A 23339-nucleotide genomic window follows, 5' to 3' on the forward strand; every position below is an offset into this window, starting at 1 on the left:
CACTGCATAATCTTTTTTTTAGTATGGACTGTAGCTATGACCACACTGTTACACTGTGGCATCATTTAATTGGATGTATATGTATTTTACTGTTTGTACATTTATATGTATTTTGTTAAAGCATGTATGTCAATAAAATTTATCTTATTTTATGATTTATGACTGATGTTTTGTGCTTAACATCTTAATCTGTAAAGTAACCAGAAGTAGGAGAAGAGGGGTGACGAATGCAGTGTTTCCCTCTGAAATGTAGTGAAGTAAAAGTATACAGTAGTATGATAGAAATACAAAATTTGTCTAAGTTATAGAACTTGAGTAAATGTACTTAGTTACTACTGATAATTACCATAAAATATCATATTCTATGTTATCCCTCCATGTTTGTGAAATAAAACTGTGCTGTACAATGTGTACAGTCATGGAGTGACTGTCTTAGAGGAGGGGAGTTATCAAAGGGATTTGGTGTGTGTGTTTGTGGGTGGGGTGGGAGGTACATAAATGTAAATTCTGTGTAGATGTGAATAAGATGTGATGGATACATAATTAATAATAAAGACGTTTTTAAAAATCTCCATGTATATGGCTTAAAATGCAGAATCTCCTCCACACCATATTTTCCTTCAGTCCTTTTCCTTCAAGTGTCACTGACAAAATGTAAAATAATTTCTTTCAAATCTTGATCTGAAATAACAAATGTGGCATCAAATTGTAGGTGAGAAAGTTTTTCTTTGGCGAGGACTCTGACCAAATGTTCCGTATTTTATTAGAACATCTCTGAACAGTAGCTGTTATGATGAGTTAGGCTATGCTATCCCATCCCCGTGGGAGAAAACTTTGAGTAGTGGTACATTTATTTAAGTACTGTACTAATTACAAACTAATGTACTTGTGTCTTAACTCAAATATTTTATGCTGCATTGTGCTTTTTTGCTGCTGTATTCCAGACAAAATCACCCCCACATTTATCAGGTACTTATGGCAGCCTATAGACTTCAAAACACAGTAAATGATTCTCTTATAAATTGTTATTCATTTGCATATATCATCTCCATAACAACCAGCTTCATCAATAAAAACCTGCTTATATGTTTAAAGATTATACATGGTTAATAACAGTATGAAATGGCCATTTTGCATATTGAAAAGGTTACTTTTATTTTGAAAAACACATATTAACTGATAGCTATGTTTATACTGTATATACAGGAGTAACATAGTTTTGGTATAGGACCTTTAGCCTTTAGTATGTATTTACCCTTTGCTGCTTTTGCTTTAAAAATGATTCTCCATCACTGCCTTGGAGAAGAAAACTTGAGTATTTATCTTAGCTGAATACATTAAACGTGGCTGCCAGATAAAATCTGTCCTAAACTATATGTTTTACAAGTGTATGATAAAGTTGTTGCAAAGAGAATGAGCCAAAAGGTTGGTGTGGAGGTCAAGCACAGCACACATGGACTCTGGGAGAAGGCTGTGGCAGCAGCACTTCATGCACAAAATATTTATAACACCTCGTCATTATGAAACAGATCGACCTAGTGTCTGAGAATCCAGTGAATTCACACTGATTTCGCCAATTAGTGCAGTCATGAAGGGGAGGTGTAGGTGGAAGAGAGTGGAGACAAGCTGCAGGAAGATTTTTAATCAGGGACACATGGATTGGACTAAAAGGGGGGATGTAACAGCGCTGTCAGGGGTTGACTGTATAAAATCTGTGTGACGTTGGAAGGTGGTTAATATCAGACATGTTTAAGATTTAACAAATTATGAGCTGGATTCCATTTCTATCCCAAAGTTTTATTTTATCACACCTCATAGTGGATATAAAACCACTGCTGGAACGCGCCGACGTCCGCGCTCCTATTGGCTGTCCGCAGCGTCGCTCAGAGGAATGACGATTTTGCTGCTATAACCAGCTGATGCTGAGGCTATGAACACGGAGCCTCTGAAGAACTGTTGACGGTACATGGATACTCCGTCATCGGCGTTATGCCTGCGGATTCGGTCTCATCTCCATCCAGAGATTAAGTGAGTAGGATATCTGATCGTGTCACGACGCGCAGGCCGTTTCCTTCCCCCCTGTCAGTCCACATGATGTTTCTTCGTCTTCCCGCATCATCATTTTCATGGGCATGATGCTCTGTGCTTCACAGATTGAGCTTTCTCACCTCACACAGGCGACACATCACATCTGCAGGTAAAAAGGGTTCATTGGTTTAACGATGGACTGACTGCGATGGATTTTTAAAAAGATTCTTTTATGTTTTTATTGCGTGTGTGTAATTATGTCTAAATGTGGGTTTATGGGTAAACGCTATTTGTGGATGATGTTGTGCAACACTGTCGTGAACATGGTCCGTGAACTACGTTATAATGTATGCACTGGTTGCTGTGTAGGCTGAGAAACGCGTGGACAGCGATGGAATGGTGGTGCGCTCCGCAACGCAGCGATGAGAGAGACGCAGTTTCGGTGCAGAGAGAGCAGCATTACTACCCTCTCTCTCTCTCTCTCTCTCTCTCTCTCACACACACACACACACACACTCGTGCACGCGGACGCACGCACCTGCCTGTTAAAATTCACACTCCCAAACTCACTCCTTTCCATGGCTTTCTGTGCATGCGGACACCAACAGGCGTGTGTTGCAAGATTAATGTTTCAGTCCATTCCATCAATATTTTTTCAGGACTTTTGACAGAGCTGTTTCCACCTTGTTTCCATTTACCGGCTGTCTGCTTGATGGCTGCAAGGAGAAGCAGCAGCTTATCAATAAACTGACTCTGTGCTGTAACCATTTTTAGGACCATTTTTTCCTTCAGAACAGGAAATAAATGCATCCTTCTTTGCTCCAGTTGCAGGATTTTAGGGTATATGTGCCTATTCAAACAAGATACATTATGGATCTAATCACTCCCCAGTGGCAGCACCATATCCTTAAATGACTAGCCATGGATGGCCTCAACATCCACCTTATCTCTTCCCCTGGAAAGACTTAGCTGTGTGGATTGTACACTGCATAGGAAAACGCCCACACAGGCACATGAGCCAAATCAACATTAAAGTGTTTTTGCGCTGCTGAATAAATCAAGTGTTATACAAATGAAGTTGGACTGATATTGTGAGAAGCTTTGATGGTTCCCCTCCAACAGCATCCACATTACAAAAGAGGCATTTAATAATCGTGGTCAGTTTTTGGATGTGTGACAGGAGGAGATCTAAGCCTTAGGATATAATTGTTCTCAGCCTTGCTTTTTTTTTCTTTGCAAAAACAAAATACTTTACCACTGAGTGTGTTTGACTAACAAATTTGACCTGATGATGATGCTAGATTAAAAGTCTGGTGATGATTACATGAATGTCTCTACAAATAGCTGTTAAGACATTTCACTTAAAAATACAAAAGCCAACCTGCTTAGAGTCAGGGGATGGCCAAAATCAGTAGGATACATCATCTAAGAACCATGAATATTTGTACCAAACATCATCAAATACACGCTGAGATGTTTTACCGGATAAAAGAAAACTTTGACCTGCTGGTGTCGGTAGAATTCATCTTCATGGCACCATGGATACCAAATTTTAGAGCAATCTCTCCAATAGCTGCCATTTAAAAGCAAAAATGTCAATGTCATGGTGTCTTTAGAGGAAAAATCAGGGGATCATCAGTAAAATTGATCCTCTGGGGACTTGCATCAACACGAATATCATCCAGCTGTTGTTAAAGTATTTCAGTCTGGAACAAAGTGGTGGTCCAACTATTTCATAGTGAACTACAAAGCTAAATCTGTGCAAAGCAGGCAAGGCTTAACACTGCTGCCAGACCAGTCATTATATATTCACTCCAGACTGTCATCTTTGCTGCATCCTCCAGGTTGAATGTGTGGCTAATTGGAATAGAAAGGATAGGATGAGTGTGTGGAAGTCAAGCTTAAGTCATCCATGATTTAAATGTGTCCTCAAGGAAATGCTGCCTTTCTGTACATCTACATGTCCTAGTTAGCCACCATCTGTGCCAGGAATACCACCAGCATGCTACAGCCTGTGCAAGGAATGATGGGAAGTTGGACCTTGGAGTGACCCTTTGACAGCATATTTTAACACCTTGCTTCCCTGTTTTTTGTCTGATCCTCCAGGTACGATCGTGTGGAGATTTGGATAGAAGTACGAGACATGCAACCTGAAGATATGGAATAAAGGGAGACAACTTGAGTCAGATCCATAATAAAAGAAAGTGACATTTAAAAAAAATCCTGCAAGGCTGGAAGAGAACTGTAGAGTGAGGAGGAGAGAGGCTGAAGAAGGAGAAGAAGAAGGAGAAGAGGAGTGAAGATGGGGTGCGGTCAGACACTTGCCACATTTCTCCTGGACTCTACAGTTCACTCCGCCAGCCGCCGGTCAAAGCAGGAGCCTCCTCACTAAAACCCGAGCAGCTCATTTCACCTGCTGGAGGAGCCCCCACCCTCGGTGATGTGATGAATAAGTTTGAAGTCCTTGGCATTGTGGGAGAAGGTGGGTGGTTTTACACACCAGATTTCACCGTATGTTCGTAGAACGTTAGGACTCCATGTACAATTATGTACAACCTACAATTCCGATCCTGGTGATCAGGACCACTGAGGACCCTGAGGTCATATCTTCTGTATTTTTATCGTCTGTATTTGGGTGTTTCAGCAACTTAAAGCTCAGTTTACATTGTACAAATAATATATATCATACGTACATCACTGTTGGCATGTCTTTTATCTCCAACATATCTCCTTTTGAGAAGTTCAGCATTTTTGACACAATACAGAAGGGGTTTAGAGGGTCTGTAAGTGTGAGGTTTGAAAAGTTTGTCTTAGTTTGTTGAGTAGTATGTAATCCTCTGAGACTGTCCTCACAAACTACAGCCTTATGTTCTCTATGCATTTGTTTAGCACATATTCTCAAGTAGTTTCTAGGGTTTTAATTACCTCAACTACAGGGCAGTATTTGAAACAGGCTTGTATTATACAGGTCTTTATTCCTATATTTCACTGCTTTATAATCAGATTTAAGTAACAAACCGCACTGTTTCCTGATCTGCTACCAAACTCAAAACATGTTGTCATGTTTAGCTGTTGATAGTGTACATCTCCACAGCACTAATTTCATCAGTACAAAAAACAGAGTCATGTCATACTCATTACTGAGTTTCTCTTCTCTAACAGAAATACAGATTTTATTCTCTAATTATGGCCACTTGCTTCCATTTAGAATTTTTATCATCCATGATTAAATTTCTATCAATGAAAATCAACAGTGCCTTAATTGGTGTTTCACATCCTGGTGGGCCTTTAATCTGCAGGAAGTGTCGGACTGTAACTAAACCATGCTCGGCAAAACAGCACAGTCAAAGAGACTGGAATTCATTTGTGAATAAAAACAGTATTTGTGTCCAAAAAAGAGAAACTCAGAACAGCAGAGGGATGAGTTTGACAAGAATTAGTGCTGTGGAAATGCACACTATTGTGAATTCACCAAGTGAGCTGTCTGAGCACAGGTAAAGAAGCATATGACTATAACACAAGAGACCGATTATTTAACACTTCGGGCTGACAGCCAGCAGTGTTTTCTTTTGATCCTGACCACAATCTTTCCCTAAACATAACTGAGAATTTCTGCCTAAAATTTACCAGACATGAACCCACAGCAGTGGCAGGTTAGAAGACATATATGAATCAGCAGTCTTATGTAAGATACTAAAAGTACTTTTGGGAGGCAACATAATTTATCACTTAGTTTGCATGACTTACCTGAAAACATTAACATTTTTGTTAATTATCAGGTCTATATCTATATTTTCTCAGACTCTAGAAATTTCTTTTGATTGTTTTAGGCTAATGAAAAGTTATTTCCCCTAGATTTTTTAAAACTCTTTCACAATGGAACTTTTACCTTTACAGAAAATATCTAAAATACTGGGGTTAGGAGGATAAACCTCAATTGTGTTTGTGTTATATATGTGTAAGTGTCGTCCCACCCCGGCTCCCTCTCTCTCTCTCTCTGTATTTGTGGGCACGTGTGTGTGTTTTTGCTGAAGAATAAAAGATTGGTCTACTCTCCTTCTGTGGGATCAGGCTGGTCAGAAAATGAAATAAATGAGGATAAGAATCTAAGTCTAGCTGCAAATGAATCTCAGATATTCTGTACACAGGTCTTTCACACATTAAACCATGCAGCCATTAATTCTGTCAGTCAACAGTATCATTTGTGGCTGATTTCAGCGAGTTGAACTGACATACATCCTTGGCTTCACTCTAATGTGAGGCGACAGAGTAACCGAGTGTTTATTGTACTGTTGATAATTCTCGCTAACTGCGGTCTACATCAGTGCTTGTCAGCACATATTAATCAAAAAGTTAGGTACACGAACAACTACAATTAAACGATAGAAGATTTAAAGTAACAGTGAGACATATTTGTATTTTTCTAAGTTTTTCTTGTCTAAAACCCCTTATGTGTGCAATTGTTTGTGCTTATAGATCATTTATGTTATCAGTGTTAACTTTGGTGGCATAGTGGTGCAGTGGTTAGCACTGCTGCCTCACAGCAAGAAGGTTTTTTTCTGTGGGTTCTCTCCGGGTATGCCAGCTTCCTCCCACAGTCTAAAGACATGCATTAGGTTAATTGGTGACTATAAATTGCCTGTATGTGCATTTCTGAGTGTGAGTGTGTTTGTCTACATATGTTGGCCCTGTGATGGACTGACGATCTGTCTATGGTGTCTTTCCCAATGTCGGCCTGGATTGGTGCCAGCTACCCCACAACCCTTAAGGATAAGTGGATGCATAAATAACAGATGGATGGATGCTAGTTTTGATTATTTCAATGTTTTTCTGTCTCTGACATGGAAAACGACTCTAAATACCTCAGCACTTGTGAGTGCTATGAAGAAGAGACCTGTCAGATTCAGAACAAATTCAGAGCACTTTGTTGCTGTAATTAGGAACAAAACACTACATCTACTGAACTACTACTGTTACCAAACTCTTTCAGAATTGACCCAGAATGCAAAAAGTGATTTGAAAAACCTTCAATCTTCAGCTCACGATTAGTTGAGCTGATGTTGGTTGACCTCTCTATTCATTGTTTATATACACATTCTTGTACCTCTAGCTTATTATCAAAGAAACAGATCTTTTCTACTGCAGTTGCTCATCTTTAGGCCAATAAATTCAACCAGGAGGTTCACTTCCATCCAAGCCTTGGAAGCTGCAACTGCTGCCACTCACTCAAACTATGGAGAAAATACTGTAAATACTGTTTATTTCTGGAATTCTGGAACCCATTTTACCAAATTTGCAACACCCATGCTGTGATTTGCAGCGTGGGGTCATTTCCTCTCACGTTAATTTTGACACATTTCAGTAATAAAAACAAACATAATTGCAACCCATGCAAGAGCATGCAATTTGTGCACATAAGTAATTTGTGAAAAATTATGCTGCAGTCATTTGTGATCTGCATGGAGGCAGAGCTCCCAAATCACCGTGGCGATAAAGGCCCCTGAATGTCTAAAATAACTTGTTTTTTCACCACAATGTAACAACAAGTTTTCACTGAACTACTGTATGTTACTGCCATGTTCTTTCCACATCCATAGATAAAAGCGTATCTTTACTGGATAGTCAGGAAGATCCTATCCATTAAAAAAAAAACACGAAACAGTTTCTCTGTATTAGTCAGTATTCAATGACTAAGCTACCACAATCTTGTTTCGGCTTTTCTCAAACAACAATGAAAGTACCTTGTAAACGAAAACCCATTTTATTTCAGATACCAGTACAACACAGAGTAGACAGGAAAAAGGGTGTGACCTCAGCTCTCCACAAGACCCAAGTCATAAAAACCTTTAGATTACAGCATAAGAAATCAGGACAAAAATGCACTGCTGAGAAAACTGATTATAACCTCCAAACATCACTGTTATATGTAAAGTGCTTCATTCAGCTGAGCTATAGAAATGACAATGGTAAATTATCTTCATATACACTAATCCCCAGGCCAGCTGGGACATCGGGAAGACTAGAGGTCTATTGATGTGATTGATAGTACACAGTATACAGTGAGGCTTGTGTCCTCAAAATAATTTCCATTAGTAAATTAGTAACATGATAAAAACCTCGTGACATAATGCATTAGGTGAATATTGTGGAGACAGTTTAATTCATGTGTAACAGTTTGTCTGTTTCTGCCTTGTTCCCTGGTTGAAACAGTTTAAACTGGAACAGGCACAACTGGGAATGCACACAAAGTGTCTGAGATCAGCATTTACCTCAAGTAATAATGGTGCATATTTGAGCTGAATGGCAACAAATGCAGTTTGGAAAGATATGGAGGATAAAATTAACTACAATCGACGTAAGTTTGGCTGACATGCCTAAAAAACAGATTTACATGTGTAGACCTGAGATCTGAAATGTGCATGATCAACAGAGAACATGACGTGCTGAGCAAAGACAGAAAGCTACAGGGACACTGTGTGTGCAAGTGTGTGTGTGTGTATCTGCTGTGTGTGTGGTGTTAGTCAATGATATGGGCATATGTGTGTGTTGATTGTGTGGGAGAGTGCCTATGCCTCCGCCTCACCTATTAACTGTTGTTTCTCTGGTGGCTCTCACCTACTGCACCTTTTTTATGAAGGTGTTTGTCTAAGGTTTGGGAGGCCAAAACATAATTAAGATGTTTAAACTTAACAAAACATCTCAGTCTCACTGTATTGATATTTTTTGTGTTTCTCTGTTTCTCCCCTTCCAGGAGCATATGGAGTGGTGCTTAAGTGCAGGCATAAGGTAAGACAGCATTTCTTGTTTCTTTAGGCCTTATCATTTGCGGTATTGATATGTAATATAGTATAGTATAAGTATATACTGTAAATACTTAATACATCAGAAAAATGCAATGGCAACAAAGAAAGTTGATACAAAATTGTTGGATTTGATCATTTGGTATGTTTAGCATACATCATCTAGCCATATCATACTTTATACTGCCCCCTGTAACTGTGTTTAGGTTCTTTAATTTGCTTTGTGATACAGAGCAATGTGTCTTGTTACTAAATAAGAGACTACCGCTGTGTTACTACTGAGAGAGTCTTTCTTTAAATTCCTTAATGTCCTCCTCATTCTCAACAAATTCCATCAGCATCAGAAACGTGTAAGGGAAAACAGAAGCACAACCAGTCACAGTTCCCATTGTCCTCACATGGTATCTATGTTGATGACCTAGCTCAAACGTGTGACGTGTGATTACATTTTGGTGGAAGCACACATCAGTGTAAGCTCAGAACCTACGAACGTAGCCACTGTTAGGCTATGGCATAGTCATTAACGCAGAAGCATGAATGCACATGTATACATACTGCAGTGCAGTTTGGGTATTTGGCTGAACAACATGAAAAAGTAAAACAAGAACTCTAGCATATGGAGAAAAGGACATAGGACGGGGAATACAGTACATACATACACAGTTTTGCATTAATATCACCTACGCAGTCAGAGCACTTGAAGTGCATTCGGTCACACATTTTGGGATACACATGGTCTGTGCAGACCCTTGTGGATTTCAGCAGATGACGAAATTTCCATCACAGAGATCCACACAAACGTGTGGAAATAATTAATTAGCCTTATGAGTCTACACTCTACACTTGGTGAGAACCAAGTATGTCTGTAGAAAATTTCATGGCAAGCCATTAAGTAGTTGTTGAAATATTTCAGTCTGTGGTGGACCAACTGACTTGGTATAATAGTCTTGAAATACTTCCATGATGTTCAGTGATCTTTAATACAAACTGGGAGATAATGTCAACATTATCCAACAAAGTAGATTGGAAACTGTTATGTCACCAGTTGCTCATAGTGTGAAAGCTCATAATATTCAGTCACATTGTATTGACCTGCTCTCTCACATGGTTCATTTATGTCACGTATGTCACACTGTATTCATGAATCTGAATGTTCACTGAGAATGACTTGTGGATAATGTGGGTTCCAACGGTGGCTCTTCTAAAAAGTATTTAAATTTATGCCATCAATGTACTTGGTATGCGTGAAAGCAAGGCCTACTGGTGTGACTCATCCAGCAGAGCTTTCCATATGTGACTACATGGTTTCCAGCTCATGTATTGCTTTATCCTGTATCTTCCTTTACTTGTTGCTTCTCTGCAGTGTGTTTATTAAGCAAAGGCAATGTTCTCATCTTGTGGTGTTCTGAGTTGCAAATCCTGATGTTGAAGTGATTTTTTAAAACTTAAAAACAAAAAATAAAAACAAAAATGTTAACAAAAAAAACACTAACCAAAATAGCTCTTATGTACTAATTTATTTGTTTTGCCATGTCTTCAAATTCAATCAACTTTTAAACTAAACCATGTAACCTGTGCTAATCAGCAGCCGCTGTGAAAACAAGTGACAATTGTGGGAATGATAAATGCTAAAACATAATATAACAGTAGAGCAACTAGAATCAACGTCAACAAAGCTCAGTCAGTCAATAGACTGTTGTTTCAAGGAAAAAATAAAGAGTGATAGAAAACCTGGACTATTCCTAACACAACCCATGTACCATAATCCTAAAATACATTCTTGAATTAATGTGGTTCTGTTACTGTATGGTAGTTGTGTTTTCCACAGTTAGCAAACAAGCCTACCTTTGATGATCTTCCACATATGGATAAATTCTACATAGTCGAAGTTAGCATTAACAGCTGTGTCCACACCAGTGTAGAGGTAATATTAAGAGTTCAGCATCAAACTTAATTCTTTTATTTGCCAAGAGACATCTTTAACAGCGGAAAGTAACAATAACTTTTGCTTGCTCTTGCCTCTAGTTCTATCACTTCTATTGTTCCACTGAAGATAGCGTGCTAACCAGCTAGCTCTGACCCAGCCAGCACATCTTGTCACTTTACAATAGTGAGTCGCTGCAGCGCCCAGACTGCTCTAAAGAAGTAGCATGCAATGATGCAATGATAGCTGAACCTCTTGGCAAGCAACCATCATCACTACACATTCCCGGCAAGAAACCATGTTCAGCAGCAGAGAAAATTTACAACAAAATTTTGTATTAGCATGAAAATATACAAGTGCAGGCTAATTTACATAACCTGTTTATTGTTATATATAAATACAGGTGTCCTAAATAATATTGTTTTCTATATGAAAGTGATAGTGGGTGCAAAAAGTGGGAGAAAGATCTCCTTGGATGCTTTTATAGATATAACCCTTATGCAAGATACTGGCATATGTATAAGAAACCAGTTGATAGTCATTATGTTTAGAAAGCATGACTTGTATTCAGGAGCCTTAGTTTATGTGTCTTTTTATCTCACACTTATTAATTGATGGTGTAGGGTTTTCCATTCTTCTTGGAAGATTTTTACAGATGGGTTTGCTCATGGAGGCTTTTTTTTTTTTTTTTTTTTTTTTTTTTTTTTGGAGAGCAGGAAAAATACATTTAGAAAGATACAAAAAAGTAAAGCTATTGAAGTTCATCAGTGAATATGCTTTGAAATGATTTCAGTGTCACACATCTTTAAATCCATCAACACTGTTATGAATGAAAGACCAAAATGGTGTCCCATCTTGATGAGGCAGGAATGGGGTTAAGGGCAGATTACTGCAACTATTATTAGCACCTGTATTCAGGCCCTCATTAATAAAGTGATGTTAACTAAGAGTTTAATCTCAGTGAGAGCAGCAGTTACTGCAAAGGTGACCCATCAGCAGTCTTTTTCCCATCAGTCTTTTTCATAATTTATCATAGGATTGGAAATGACACCGTTTATGTATGAAATTAATTAATCCACATTATACTTTATATTATACATTAAGTAAATCAGGACAGACATCAGAGGTGAAAAATAATCTGTTTAGGTACTGACTGCATTTTACTGTATTTTGATTTTTAGTACAACCTATGTTCATTCTTTGTTTTATCTCCAGTATGACTGTGCCATATCAACTGTAATGTTCACAGCACAGAAATATTAGAAATAGTGTTTAATCACAGAAAGGTAAGACAGGTCTTTGCTCAAGACCCCAAATAATAAAGTTTGGTGGTGGTGAAAGAAATCCCAGATACACTTAACAAAGCCATCCAGGTTAAATGTAACCCAGACTTTTTGTTGCATGTCATCTTCTTTCTCTCTCTCCAGCATTTCCTGTCTCTCTCCACTGTCACTTTCAGATGAAATGCCAGAAAAAATAACTTTAAATAGTAATTTAGGACCTACGCCAGAAATGTGCCATTTTAAGACAGTACTTTACAGTTTTCATTTCAGTACCTTTAAGACAGAGCGGGGACTTCTTAGAGTTCTCTTTATGTAACATTGTCTAAAAAAGCAAAGTTGGAAATTGTCATTAAAGGTAATTTTATGTGCCCTTTACTGAACTGTGAGGAGTCATGGCAGCCTCAAAGAAAAGAGCTATTTCTGCATTTAGTCCAGCTTAAATAAAAATGCAAGAGAATAATTTATTTTACATAACAGCTAATATTCTCATTCCATCAAGCCAGCATTTTTTAAAATTTATTGATTGACATATTGTACATTCATACATCATACATGTTAGTGTTACTTATGTAAAAGATCAGAAAATAAAAAAAAGCAAGTAATCTAGCAAGGAAACTAGGTTAGATAGGTTAGCAAGGAAATTAGTTGTATATAATTGCAAATTCAAGGAGAGAAGGTTAAATTGGTCCTTGGAGGTCCTGGCAGGGGTAAACAGTCTGTAGTGTTGTCCCAACTTATTCGTCAACCTGTAATTTCTATCATTGAGAGTGACATTTTAAAAAGTTTAATATTAAAAAAGTTCTTATGCTGCACTGGGTCTTCATATAGACCCACACTCTATCTCGTCACTTATTTATAGATTTTACATAAAAGAGAATTCTCACTCGTCATTCTACTAAACTGAGTCAAACTGAGCCACATAGCCACAGAGAGCTACATTAATCAAACTGCTCTTTAGTAAAGATTAGAAGATCTGTGCAATATGCTCTGCTTTTTAATCTAATTTTATATCATTCTTTCTGTCAGTACACTTAAAATAAGATATTTGTGAAAAACACCTAACGCTGCACATAGAGCAAGAGAGGACCATTGTAGGAGGAGTGACAGTCACAGCAGAGTCAAGAGAGGAGGGTACAGTAAGAGATGAAAAGACATTTTTTAAATGTTTAATGCTGCTGCTATTCTAATGTGTTTCTGACAGAGGATTTTGATTTTTTTTTTAATGTAAATCTCATTTAGTTTTTCATTCATTCATTGTTGTTATCTGCACTTAATTTCATGTGAAAATGAAATATGTATACAATTAAGTTCAGAGATCTTGTGCTTGATAGCAAACAAATCTACCTCATTACTGCCTACACTGTATGAAAGATGAATGGGAAAAAAACTACACTGGGGTGAAACCAGTATGTGTTTGTGTCTGAATTTAAAACAGGATTATTCATTACTTTGTGTGCGTAGTATTTGTTCTGTGGTCCCTTTTCCTGTTTGTGGCAATGTGTACCATAAATTTCCCCCCTGAACACTCAGCTCTTCCAAAGCTATGCTTCATGAAAATTTTAAACAAGACATAAATTATATACATTGAGTGAAAATCTCAATGTGCAAACGCTCGCACTCTGCAGTCATGAACAAAATGTCATGGTAAGCAGAACATGATGGTTAGAGAAGAAGTTGCAGCCCAACAGAGGCAGATAAAAGCTAAACTAAAGCGCTGTCCACATTATCAAACATGTTAAAATAGAGAATGGAACAGACTGAGAATGTGGAAATTGGTTGTCACATTTCCCTTGTCTCATCTTTCGAAGATGACTGTCTGTTGTGCAGGGAACACTTCAGTGTTTGTGCTCTGATTAAGGTCTTTGTTTGCAAGTTAAGTGCTGCATTTGTGAGAGAAACAATTCTCTATCAACGCACGCTTAGAAAGGAACAAGTAGTTATCACATGCACATTTTACTTGCCGTGTTATTGTCAGAATTATAATTTGGGATAGAGGGGAGTCAGAATCTCTTCATGTGTGCATGTTTGCAGAGTTAACCAGGGCTACCTGCACAGATGACTAATCTGTCTAAACACAGAGCATGGTGGTGCAAGGTCAGTGGATAGCATGTCTTTTTGTCCAGCAGAAAAAGCCTCCCAGAAATGGTCACGAAGATATGGTGATGCTTTTTGTAAATTACTTGGCTTGGTAGATTGTTATTTGTATGAAATAGTTAATACATTATTTTGGGAGAGAGGGAAAGAGAGAGAGCAAGTGAGAACGACTACTGAGAGACCAAACGGGCGAGACAGAAGGTTCTAGTTATTGATTAGAGCTTTTATTCTGTCTCGAGGAGATACGTCATGTTGTTCAACTACTGCATGAAAAATGAAGGCAAAGAGAGTGGGAACTGGACCAACAAGTAGGGCTACTCAATCATTTAAAAATACGACAAATCTAAACTAAATATGAAAACATGATTTTTTTTTTTTTTTAAATGGAGCAGTACAATTCAATTACATTTTATTTTCAAGCCCTATATATTATATATTTGGACATTTGGGCAGATCTAGTAGAGTTTAGTAAACTTAAAAAGCACAATATGAAATTTTCTTCCACAGGGGAGTCTCTCGTTTTGTGGTGCCTTCAAGTAGTGTGGGATCATGGTTGTTGTCACCATCATTGCCATAATGGCAGTTAGCTTCTCCCAGTAAGGATTCCTTGAGTGTAACGTTTGCTCAGCTTGTTTCTTTGATAATTTATGATCCAGACGTACATGCAGTTTTTAGCAGGTGCCAAATTATCTGCAGAGGTCTCTTCCTCTCCAAAACAAACACACCCAGTGATTACATCCAGTAAAAACAAGGAGTAAAAGCAGTTCCATGTTAAAAAAATCTGTGTTTCTCCGACACTGTTCGGCAGAGCCAAGCTGCTGCTAACATTTGCTCAGCTTGTTTCCCTGATAACTTAAGTTCCACATGCTTAGGAGGGTTTTATAGGGAGCCAAATTGTTCATAGAGGTCTAGTCTTCTCCAAAACAAATGGGCCTGGTGATTAAATCCAGTAAAAACTAAGATAATGGTAAAAATCTGCGTTTCTCCAATGCTGTTTGGTGGAGCTAAACTGCTTGTTTGCTCAGTTTGTTTTTCTGATAACTTACTATTTGGACACTCATCGACTAAAATCTTTCATCTGGTTGAAATATATAATAAGTAACCATTAAAAGTAAAAAGTAACCATTTCTGGCAACCGCAGTGCTGATATATGCAGTGGATATGACACCACTGACTAACGACCAAATGAAATGGACTACATCAAATAAAATTACAGATTTCTTTAGGTTTGAAAATTGTTGGTTCCCAGTATCTGTTGTCCATGTCCACTTTGTATACAAGAAGCTTATCCTTCAGTTCATGAAATCACTGCAGCCATCTGAAGGCAGCAGGACAGATATGTTAATAAAAATGTTGGCATTCTTAGAATATTCCCTTGTGAGGGATCCCATTACTGCTGACCATGTGTGTGTGTGTGTGTGTGTGTGTCTTCATTGTTTTTGTTGTTGTTATTATTTTTGATGGTGAGACAAAGACAAATTTCCTGCAGTAGTGGGACAATAAAGTTCTATTCTATTCTGTTCCATGCCCCAGCTTCTCTCTCTTTGTCTTTGATTGTGCACAGTGTTTTTTACTTCAACTTTTTACACCAAAATGTCAAAATATTTTGGTAATGTTCTAATGATACAGCCCTGCAACTTTTCCTTTGTTGTTTGGTTTTACCATCACTCTCTTTATCATATTGTTGAGTGTTGTTGCTCTCATCAACCCCAAAAACGTAGCTGTATTCAACACAAAACATACTGTTGACTGTTGCTGAACCACAACATGTTTTCATGCTTGCAAACCTCAACCATAACATAATGGATTAGATAATTTGATCAATTCTGCAACAGAATTTTTCTCTCTCTTGATTTTATTGGACCATAAATGTGGTTCTCAACAAATCTCCATTTCACAAAAAATGTAAATACTGTAAAAGTGTGGTTATGTTAAACCGAGTCCTTTCCATTACTTGAAGTTACTAAGAAGTGACATGTGACATGTTGCCCACTTATATAACAGTGTAAGGAATTCATTTTCACATACAGAGCCAGAGACTCAGACCATGGCAATAAAAGCTTTTTAGCTTTGCTGCAAGAGAGCAGTTATTTTTACTTTTCTCAGCTGGAAGCAGGGCAAAAGAGAAAAGGGTGGCAGAGGGAGAGAGAGAGAGAGAAGCAATGTGTGAGTGTGTATGTGATGGAGAGGAGGAGATGTAGAGGGAGGTATTGAATACGGAGACTATGTCGATGGTAAATGGGTCACCCTGTTAGGCGTCTACAGCAGACCTGTATATGGTGGAGGGACTCATAGGAAGATAAGGCTTGAGAGCAAAAACCCAGTCAGGTGACTCAGTAATGACTGACTGCGCTACGGAGAAATGAAATGCTTTTAAAATGTGTGTTCCTGTATAAATTATGTATACTTTCCAGGACAGTATGTGTTTGATGGAACATTTAATTAGTCCAGCGAATGTGTGCCAGCATTTGTGCAATGTTCTGCCACTTTATGCAAGTGTTGTATTAGCGTATGTGGGTGTGTGTATGGAGGCTTATGTGTTATCTTGAATTTGTGTTTCGGGAGTGACAATAGCACAACCTACACGCTAGCCAGTGTTTCCTGGTGCCTATACAGTATTTCTATGCAGTATTGTAGTGCTGCCATGACTTGTTAATTAATTACCAGTAGTTGACCAACAGAAAATTAATCAGTGATTCTTTGGTAATTGCTTAGTTCAAACAGTTTATCAGGTCAACACAGCAATTATTTGCTGGTTACAGATTCTCACATGAGGTTTTTCCTCAGTTTTAAGTATTTGTAAGCACAATGCTAATGTGGTGTAATAAATGATATAGTAAAATTTGAAGAAAAGGTCGTCAACAAATATTTTCCATTTTAGTTTCCATTGACAAAGTAGACACTGGTTTGCTTCATGTTGGTGGGGCCTTTTAGTTGTACATGTGCATATGCATGTATGTATAAAATGTCTGTATGTAAGGATCAGGATCATGAAAAAAGGAGGTACTTCAGGAAAAACATTCTGTCCTACTGGCTCCCATCAATAATAAATAATTCACACTGTATAATAATGATGACCTCTATTTAATAGATTGATATTAAAAGATAAATGGGTGACTACATAAGTTCAGCAACATCACTATCTGCCTGGCACAGTATATGGTGGTCTGTTATTTGTATGTATTAAACCAGTCATGGTTGATGTCCCTGTGAAAAAAAAAGTGAAACATTCAAGCTCACTTCTTTTGTGTAATGTGACGATCAAGACCTGCTCATGACATCAGCAGAAAATTAGCAAGCCTGATGCTATTTTTAGACATGCTGACTTAACAGTGGCTCAAAAGGTAAATCATTGGAGGTCAGAGATGCCACACATGAGGACAAGCGTCATCAGCACATTGCAAGGTGTTGCCACAGAGCTTGAGTTGTCACATGTTCTGTATAGGTGTTACAGAGTTAATCACAGTTAATCTCCCAGTTTGTTATTCAGATATATTTTCCTTCACTGGAAACTAAAACTTTACTCGCAGGATTAAATGCTGTTAGAGCTGCAAATCCATGGTTTTCTTTAATTCCATTGGTCTCTCATGTGAAAATCTCCAAATACACAACTTTGCACTGACAAAAAAGTGTGTGTTCAGTCAAACAATTGGCCTGTGTAAGTGAGAGCACTACCAGTGACATGCGGCTCCTCATTGTGTGGCCTCTACTTGACACTGAGGCTGACTCTGTTTTCTGACCCTCCATAAACAAAAGGACAATAGAGGAACATGAGAGGAGCAGAGCACAGATGGAGACTGACGCGTATGTTGTAATTCCCTCTGCACCACTGTTCTCACCCACTCCAGCCTCAGGGTCCAGCACTAACACAGAGTACACGGGTTTCCCATCTAATCAAGAAGGTGGGCACACACTGATATGGTAGCAAATACAGTATGTGTGCATTTTCAGAATTTAGAAATCAACACAACTTGCAGGAAAGCAATAATACTACTCTTTTCGAAGTACGTTGAGACTATCCATCCATCCATCCATTATCTATACCGTATCTGTTAAGGGTCGCAAGAGTGCTGGAGCCTATCCCAGCTGACATTGGGCAAGAAGCGGGGTAGACCCTGTACGGATCACCAGTCCATTGCAGGGCCAACATACATGGACAAACAACCATTCACACCTACGGGCACTTTAGAGTCAACAGTTAACCTAACCTGCATCTCTTTGGATGGTGGGAGGAAGCCGGAGTACCCAGAGAGAACCCACGCAGGCTCAGGGAGGACATGCAAACTCCACACAGTAAAGCCCCCGGGCCCTCGCTCATTATGACAAGAGACTGTGCATGCCTGGCTTTTATTAAAATCAGAAGAAATAAAAGTAAAGGTAACAGCTGCTGTGAGGAGGAAGATGCATTTCTACAACACATTCCTCTTACCACGGCGTGAATCTGATGAACCCACTTAGAGAACAACGTTAAGTGTCAGGTCTCATACTGCAGGCTGTTGAGACGTGACTTACTTAGAAACTCAGAGGTCGCAGGTTAGAATCTTACTAGGTGCTGTTTTGACATCCCACACCCAAAATGAAAATGCAGTCTGAGAAATAGTCCATGTGTGAAGGGGACTGATGGCGCAGTGTAAATATCAATGGCTGTAAGGTGACTTACAGTGCAGAGTGTGAAGGATCAAATGCCACACGTTGCCAGGGCCTGGATCAGTAAATGTCTCACTGCGACAGAAGCGGTGAGGGTCAGGGGGATTTGTGGAGAGTCAGGAACAGGGGGTTATCAGACAGAAAACAATAAACGACTGAAGTGAGTAAGTAAGTTAGTAATCTAACTTGTCCCTTATGCACACCTTACACTACTCAAGTAGCTTGATAAAGATCCATTTCACATGAGGTCAGAAATCGCCTGTTAAAGTTACAACGAGCTAAGAGCATACTTGTCAAGTCTGTATGCAATTGTAAAACCGCGTTGTACAACCTGCCAGTCCCCCGACAGGCGTGGGGTGCGAGGGCCCGTTCAATGCTGCTTGTAGCTTTAATTTTTTCTGTAATTAATTAATCAAAATGAATGTGTTAAAGCCCCAGCCCTAGCTAATAATAGTCCAGTGGGGTAATATTATAAGACTCCAAAACTTATTATAAATCTCATTTTCAGTGAAGGAAGCTCACAGTATGTATCCTGAGATTCCTTTACATATTCCAGCATGTATGAAGTCACTGGAAATAAATCCAATAAAACCTGATAAAGAGTATAAGAGCAAAATGACAAGGTCAATTCGATGCATATTAACTATGCCAAGGATGTGCTGTCTTTTTTGTGTGTGTGCGACTGCCCTGTGGTAAAATAATTGAAATGAGAGCACTGGCATGGCTCTTGTGTTGGCACTGCTCGCAACTTGGGCACACTTTTATTTTTCACGTTTAGAGTGGGCAGCAAATCAATTTAAAAATCCTCACTGCTTCTCTTATTTCTTCTTTGCACCTTTCATTTCACAAATACTTTCTGTTAATTACTTCTACTCTGATCTTAATGTTCTATGTATCTTTGTATCTGTCTGTATTTTTGTCTTAGGAATGACTTTGTTTGACTCTATAAGTTGTATTCTTCTGTTGTAACACATCTCACGTCTTTGTATTTTCACAGGAAACAAATGAGCTGGTGGCCATTAAGAAGTTCAAAGACAGCGAAGGTGAGAGAAAGCACGAGGGAGGGCAGGAAGGAGGGAGGGAAAGGGGAAGAGCCAAACAGCTGCATCACTGCTGCCTCTTTAATTTCCACACAGAAAATGAGGAGGTCAAGGAGACGACTCTTCGGGAGCTGAAGATGCTTCGGACACTGAAGCAGGACAACATCGTCGAGCTGAAGGAGGCTTTTCGCAGGAGGGGGAAACTCTACCTTGTCTTTGAATATGTTGAGAGGGTCAGCTCAGTAATACTATCATTATTATCTCAATATATGGACACGCTATGCACACATTGATTCTTGCATTGCACGTCTCTACTCTGCTGTATTCACTCTAAGTTTCAGGGTGTTCAGACTGCTCAGTTAAGCATAAAAAAGCATCACCATGGCAACATATGAACTATGCTGTTGGTGAATAATGGTATTCCCCACTGTGTTGCCAGGGTATCCAGCCAAGTGTTTATTTCATGACAGGTTTTATTTTCATACTGTACTTCTCATTCATTTTAGCATGGTGTCCCCTCTCACTGCCCTGTCAGGGTTAAAAAAACACTAAGACCAGGGAGAGGAATCCCCATTGTAAGAATTATCTAGGGAAATACTTGATGAAAAGTCAACAACATTAATATTTTAAAGCTGCAGCTACACACATCTTAACTCTTTATAGAGGTAAATTTGTTGTTACTTTGCAGAACATGCTGGAACTATTGGAGGAACTGCCCAACGGTGCACCACCTGATAAAGTCCGCAGCTACATCTACCAGCTCATCAAAGCCATCAACTGGTGTCACAAGAATGAGATAGTACACAGAGGTGAGCAGTGCGTCTTCATTTCTGTATTTACTTCTCCACTACAAAAGTATCAGTGCTGCTTTCTCTGGTGTTTCTGTTTTTTGTGACACTTCTGCTTAAAATGATATTCCCTATGTTAGATGTTGTTACTTGATTATGAGAAATTATTTTTTTAGATAATGGAATAACTGTAAATGCAGGTGTATGACTCACACAGGCCCTTAGGTGTCATGTAGGACAGTGCACTGGTGGCTTGTCCTCAATATTTTGTCTAGGAATTTCAGGGTTTTAGTGACCTCTGTGGAGTTACACTCTACAATTAAAAATAAAAAGTGAATATTTAAAAGATAAGACTGGTTATATACTATATTTACCTTATTGTCAACAAATGCATGAAAAAACTAAACAATGCATTAATCTAACTCTCAAAGCTATCTGATTATCCTGTCTGTGGTCCCCTTCCTACTGAAGATGTAAATGCTTGCAAAGATATATTCTTATTTAAAAGATAAAATAAAGGATCAAATAATTTTCTAAAACAGGGCACTGTAGTTTTTAGAAAAGATTACTCAGACAGGAGTAAATAGTGCATTTGTTTGGGACTATTTTCGGCTGCGGATTAATACACATTTTGTGCTCTTGTGAGTTATTTATGACAAAAGAAAATTTTTCCCCAACAAAACTTGTTTTCTATAAATTGTATTAAATTATTATTATTATTATTATTATTATTATTATTATTATTATTATTATTATTATTATTATTATTTTATTTTTGTTCTTGTGACTTTTTTAAAACCTCTATACCATTTAAGGTTATTCACTGAACTTTAACTGCTTAAATTTAAATAAGACAAAGAAAAAATATGGATGTTTTAAACCTTTTGACTGGTTTTGTAAAGGAAAAACAGTCATATTTCAGAACAGTGATTAGAATATGTTATGATAGTGATGCAATTAAAACATTGTTAATAGCCTTTTGTTTGTGTCTCTCAGATATCAAACCTGAGAACCTCCTCATCAGCTCTGAGGATGTTCTCAAACTGTGTGACTTTGGTGAGTCTTTGGTCTTACATTGTTTACAGCATTCATTTTGTCATATTAAGTTGAGATTTACATTGGCAATATAGTAAAACCCTACCGTCTCATTTCCCCTGTCAAATAAAGGTAATTGCTTGTAAAATCAAGGTGTTTGTTTAACAGGCTGAATCAGTTTTTACTAGTGATTCATTAGAAATTCTTCTGTGTGTGTAGATTCATAGTGATGCTGAAATTATCTGTCATTTTACTGTTAAATCTGTGATTCCATTTTGGCCAGTTTTGGTTTCTTGGGCCCAGTTCACTGTGAAAAATCACACCATTAATTTGTCACCTTGTAAGTTGTGTATCAGACAGATCAATTCTGCCACTGGGAAGGAGCCAACCAGCACTATAAAATGTACTCTGGTGGCTCTCATCACAATTAATGTGCCAAAGGTATATTTGAAGAAAGTCCATGTAAAATACTAATACATTTTATTGATACAGCCTAGTTTAGTCATTTTCACAGTTTCCCAGGTGTGTATTCTACATTAGGATGGGTCTTTGCAAAATCACACGGTTAATTAACTTTGCATAATTGGCTAATGCAGTCCTACTGAGTCAGCTGGGGTGAGATTTGTTTGTTATTCACTGTTGGAACTGGCATTCTGTTTATTGTGATTTTTCATGCTTAAAATGGACTCTCTGTGCACCAGTTATCTAAAGCACAGTCTCAGCCCGCCTGCAGTGACATAACTAATTAGAGTCTGGTCACATGGAATGATGACCATGTTTTTACTGTAGCTGTCAAAGTAATTTGATGTGACTTTATTGCCGCTAATACTCCATGTTTACCTTTATGTAAAAGATTGTGAAGGATTGTCTGCATATTACCACAGAGTACTGGATATCTGATACACAGTATCAAGTCTATGTAATTAATTAATTTCAATGTTACTCTGGCTCAGGCTTTGCACGTAACCTGTCTGAGGGAACAGATGCCAACTACACCGAGTATGTGGCCACAAGGTGGTACCGCTCGCCTGAGCTGCTGCTGGGGTGAGTCTGTGTGTGTGTGTGTGTGTGTGTGTGTGTGTGTAGTCTAGGTATTCCTCATGTTGTGGGGACCTAAGTCTGTTTACACAGTAACATTATGGGGACTTGTCTTCCTTATGGAGATGGGTGGCATTTTTGTACCATGATTTTCTCTCCTGATACCGTTTCTAATAGCTCAGTTTACATCTGATACTGTGAATCAATGCTCAATTCAACTCAAGAAATTTTCAACTTATTTCTAAATATTACATATTTATATTACATATTTTACATATTTATATTTATATTACATATTTAATAAAGATCAACAAAACACAATGTTTTAATGTAGCATTAGTAAGCTAGTAAGCTCTAAATTACTATAGTTTCATTATTTTATTTTATTTATTAGGAGTTGTATTGTTTTTGCATGTGTCTTTTTCCAAATTTGTGTCACATTTTTTATCCTCATTGTTTGATATCAGATCATTGGCAAACGGGTGTTACTCTTTTCCCAAAGAAGAAGTGATGATTCACCTGCTACAGACTTAAGACATGAACCGTCGTATACACTCTATCCTGAAATTAATTGTTTTTGTTGCTTATGTTGTATTTAATGCATTTGCTGCACTGAATGTCCATTCTAGCTTGGAGACAGCTGAACGTCATCTAGCCTCACT

The 23339-nt window shown here is 38.2% G+C and overlaps 1 protein-coding gene across 3 annotated transcripts in view; it reads left to right on the forward strand.

Annotated features, from left to right (window-relative positions):
* Positions 1 to 1796: 1796 nt before the first annotated feature.
* The window catches only part of cdkl5 (cyclin-dependent kinase-like 5), a 37301-nt gene continuing 15758 nt past the window's right edge, over positions 1797 to 23339 (forward strand). For 2 of the 3 annotated variants that reach the window (XM_018683662.2, XM_018683663.2), the window contains exons 1-8: positions 1797 to 2197; positions 4135 to 4510; positions 8780 to 8814; positions 19774 to 19819; positions 19913 to 20049; positions 20505 to 20625; positions 21601 to 21660; positions 22593 to 22683. In XM_018683662.2, coding sequence (XP_018539178.1) covers positions 4474 to 4510; positions 8780 to 8814; positions 19774 to 19819; positions 19913 to 20049; positions 20505 to 20625; positions 21601 to 21660; positions 22593 to 22683 — 527 coding nt within the window. In that variant the 5' untranslated portion in view covers positions 1797 to 2197; positions 4135 to 4473. The remainder of the gene's footprint in view (positions 2198 to 4134; positions 4511 to 8779; positions 8815 to 19773; positions 19820 to 19912; positions 20050 to 20504; positions 20626 to 21600; positions 21661 to 22592; positions 22684 to 23339) is intronic. The other variant, XM_051074547.1, reaches the window with a different exon arrangement.

This window comes from Lates calcarifer, linkage group LG2, assembly GCF_001640805.2.
Source record: "Lates calcarifer isolate ASB-BC8 linkage group LG2, TLL_Latcal_v3, whole genome shotgun sequence".
In the NCBI taxonomy this organism is placed as follows: Eukaryota; Metazoa; Chordata; class Actinopteri; family Centropomidae; genus Lates; species Lates calcarifer.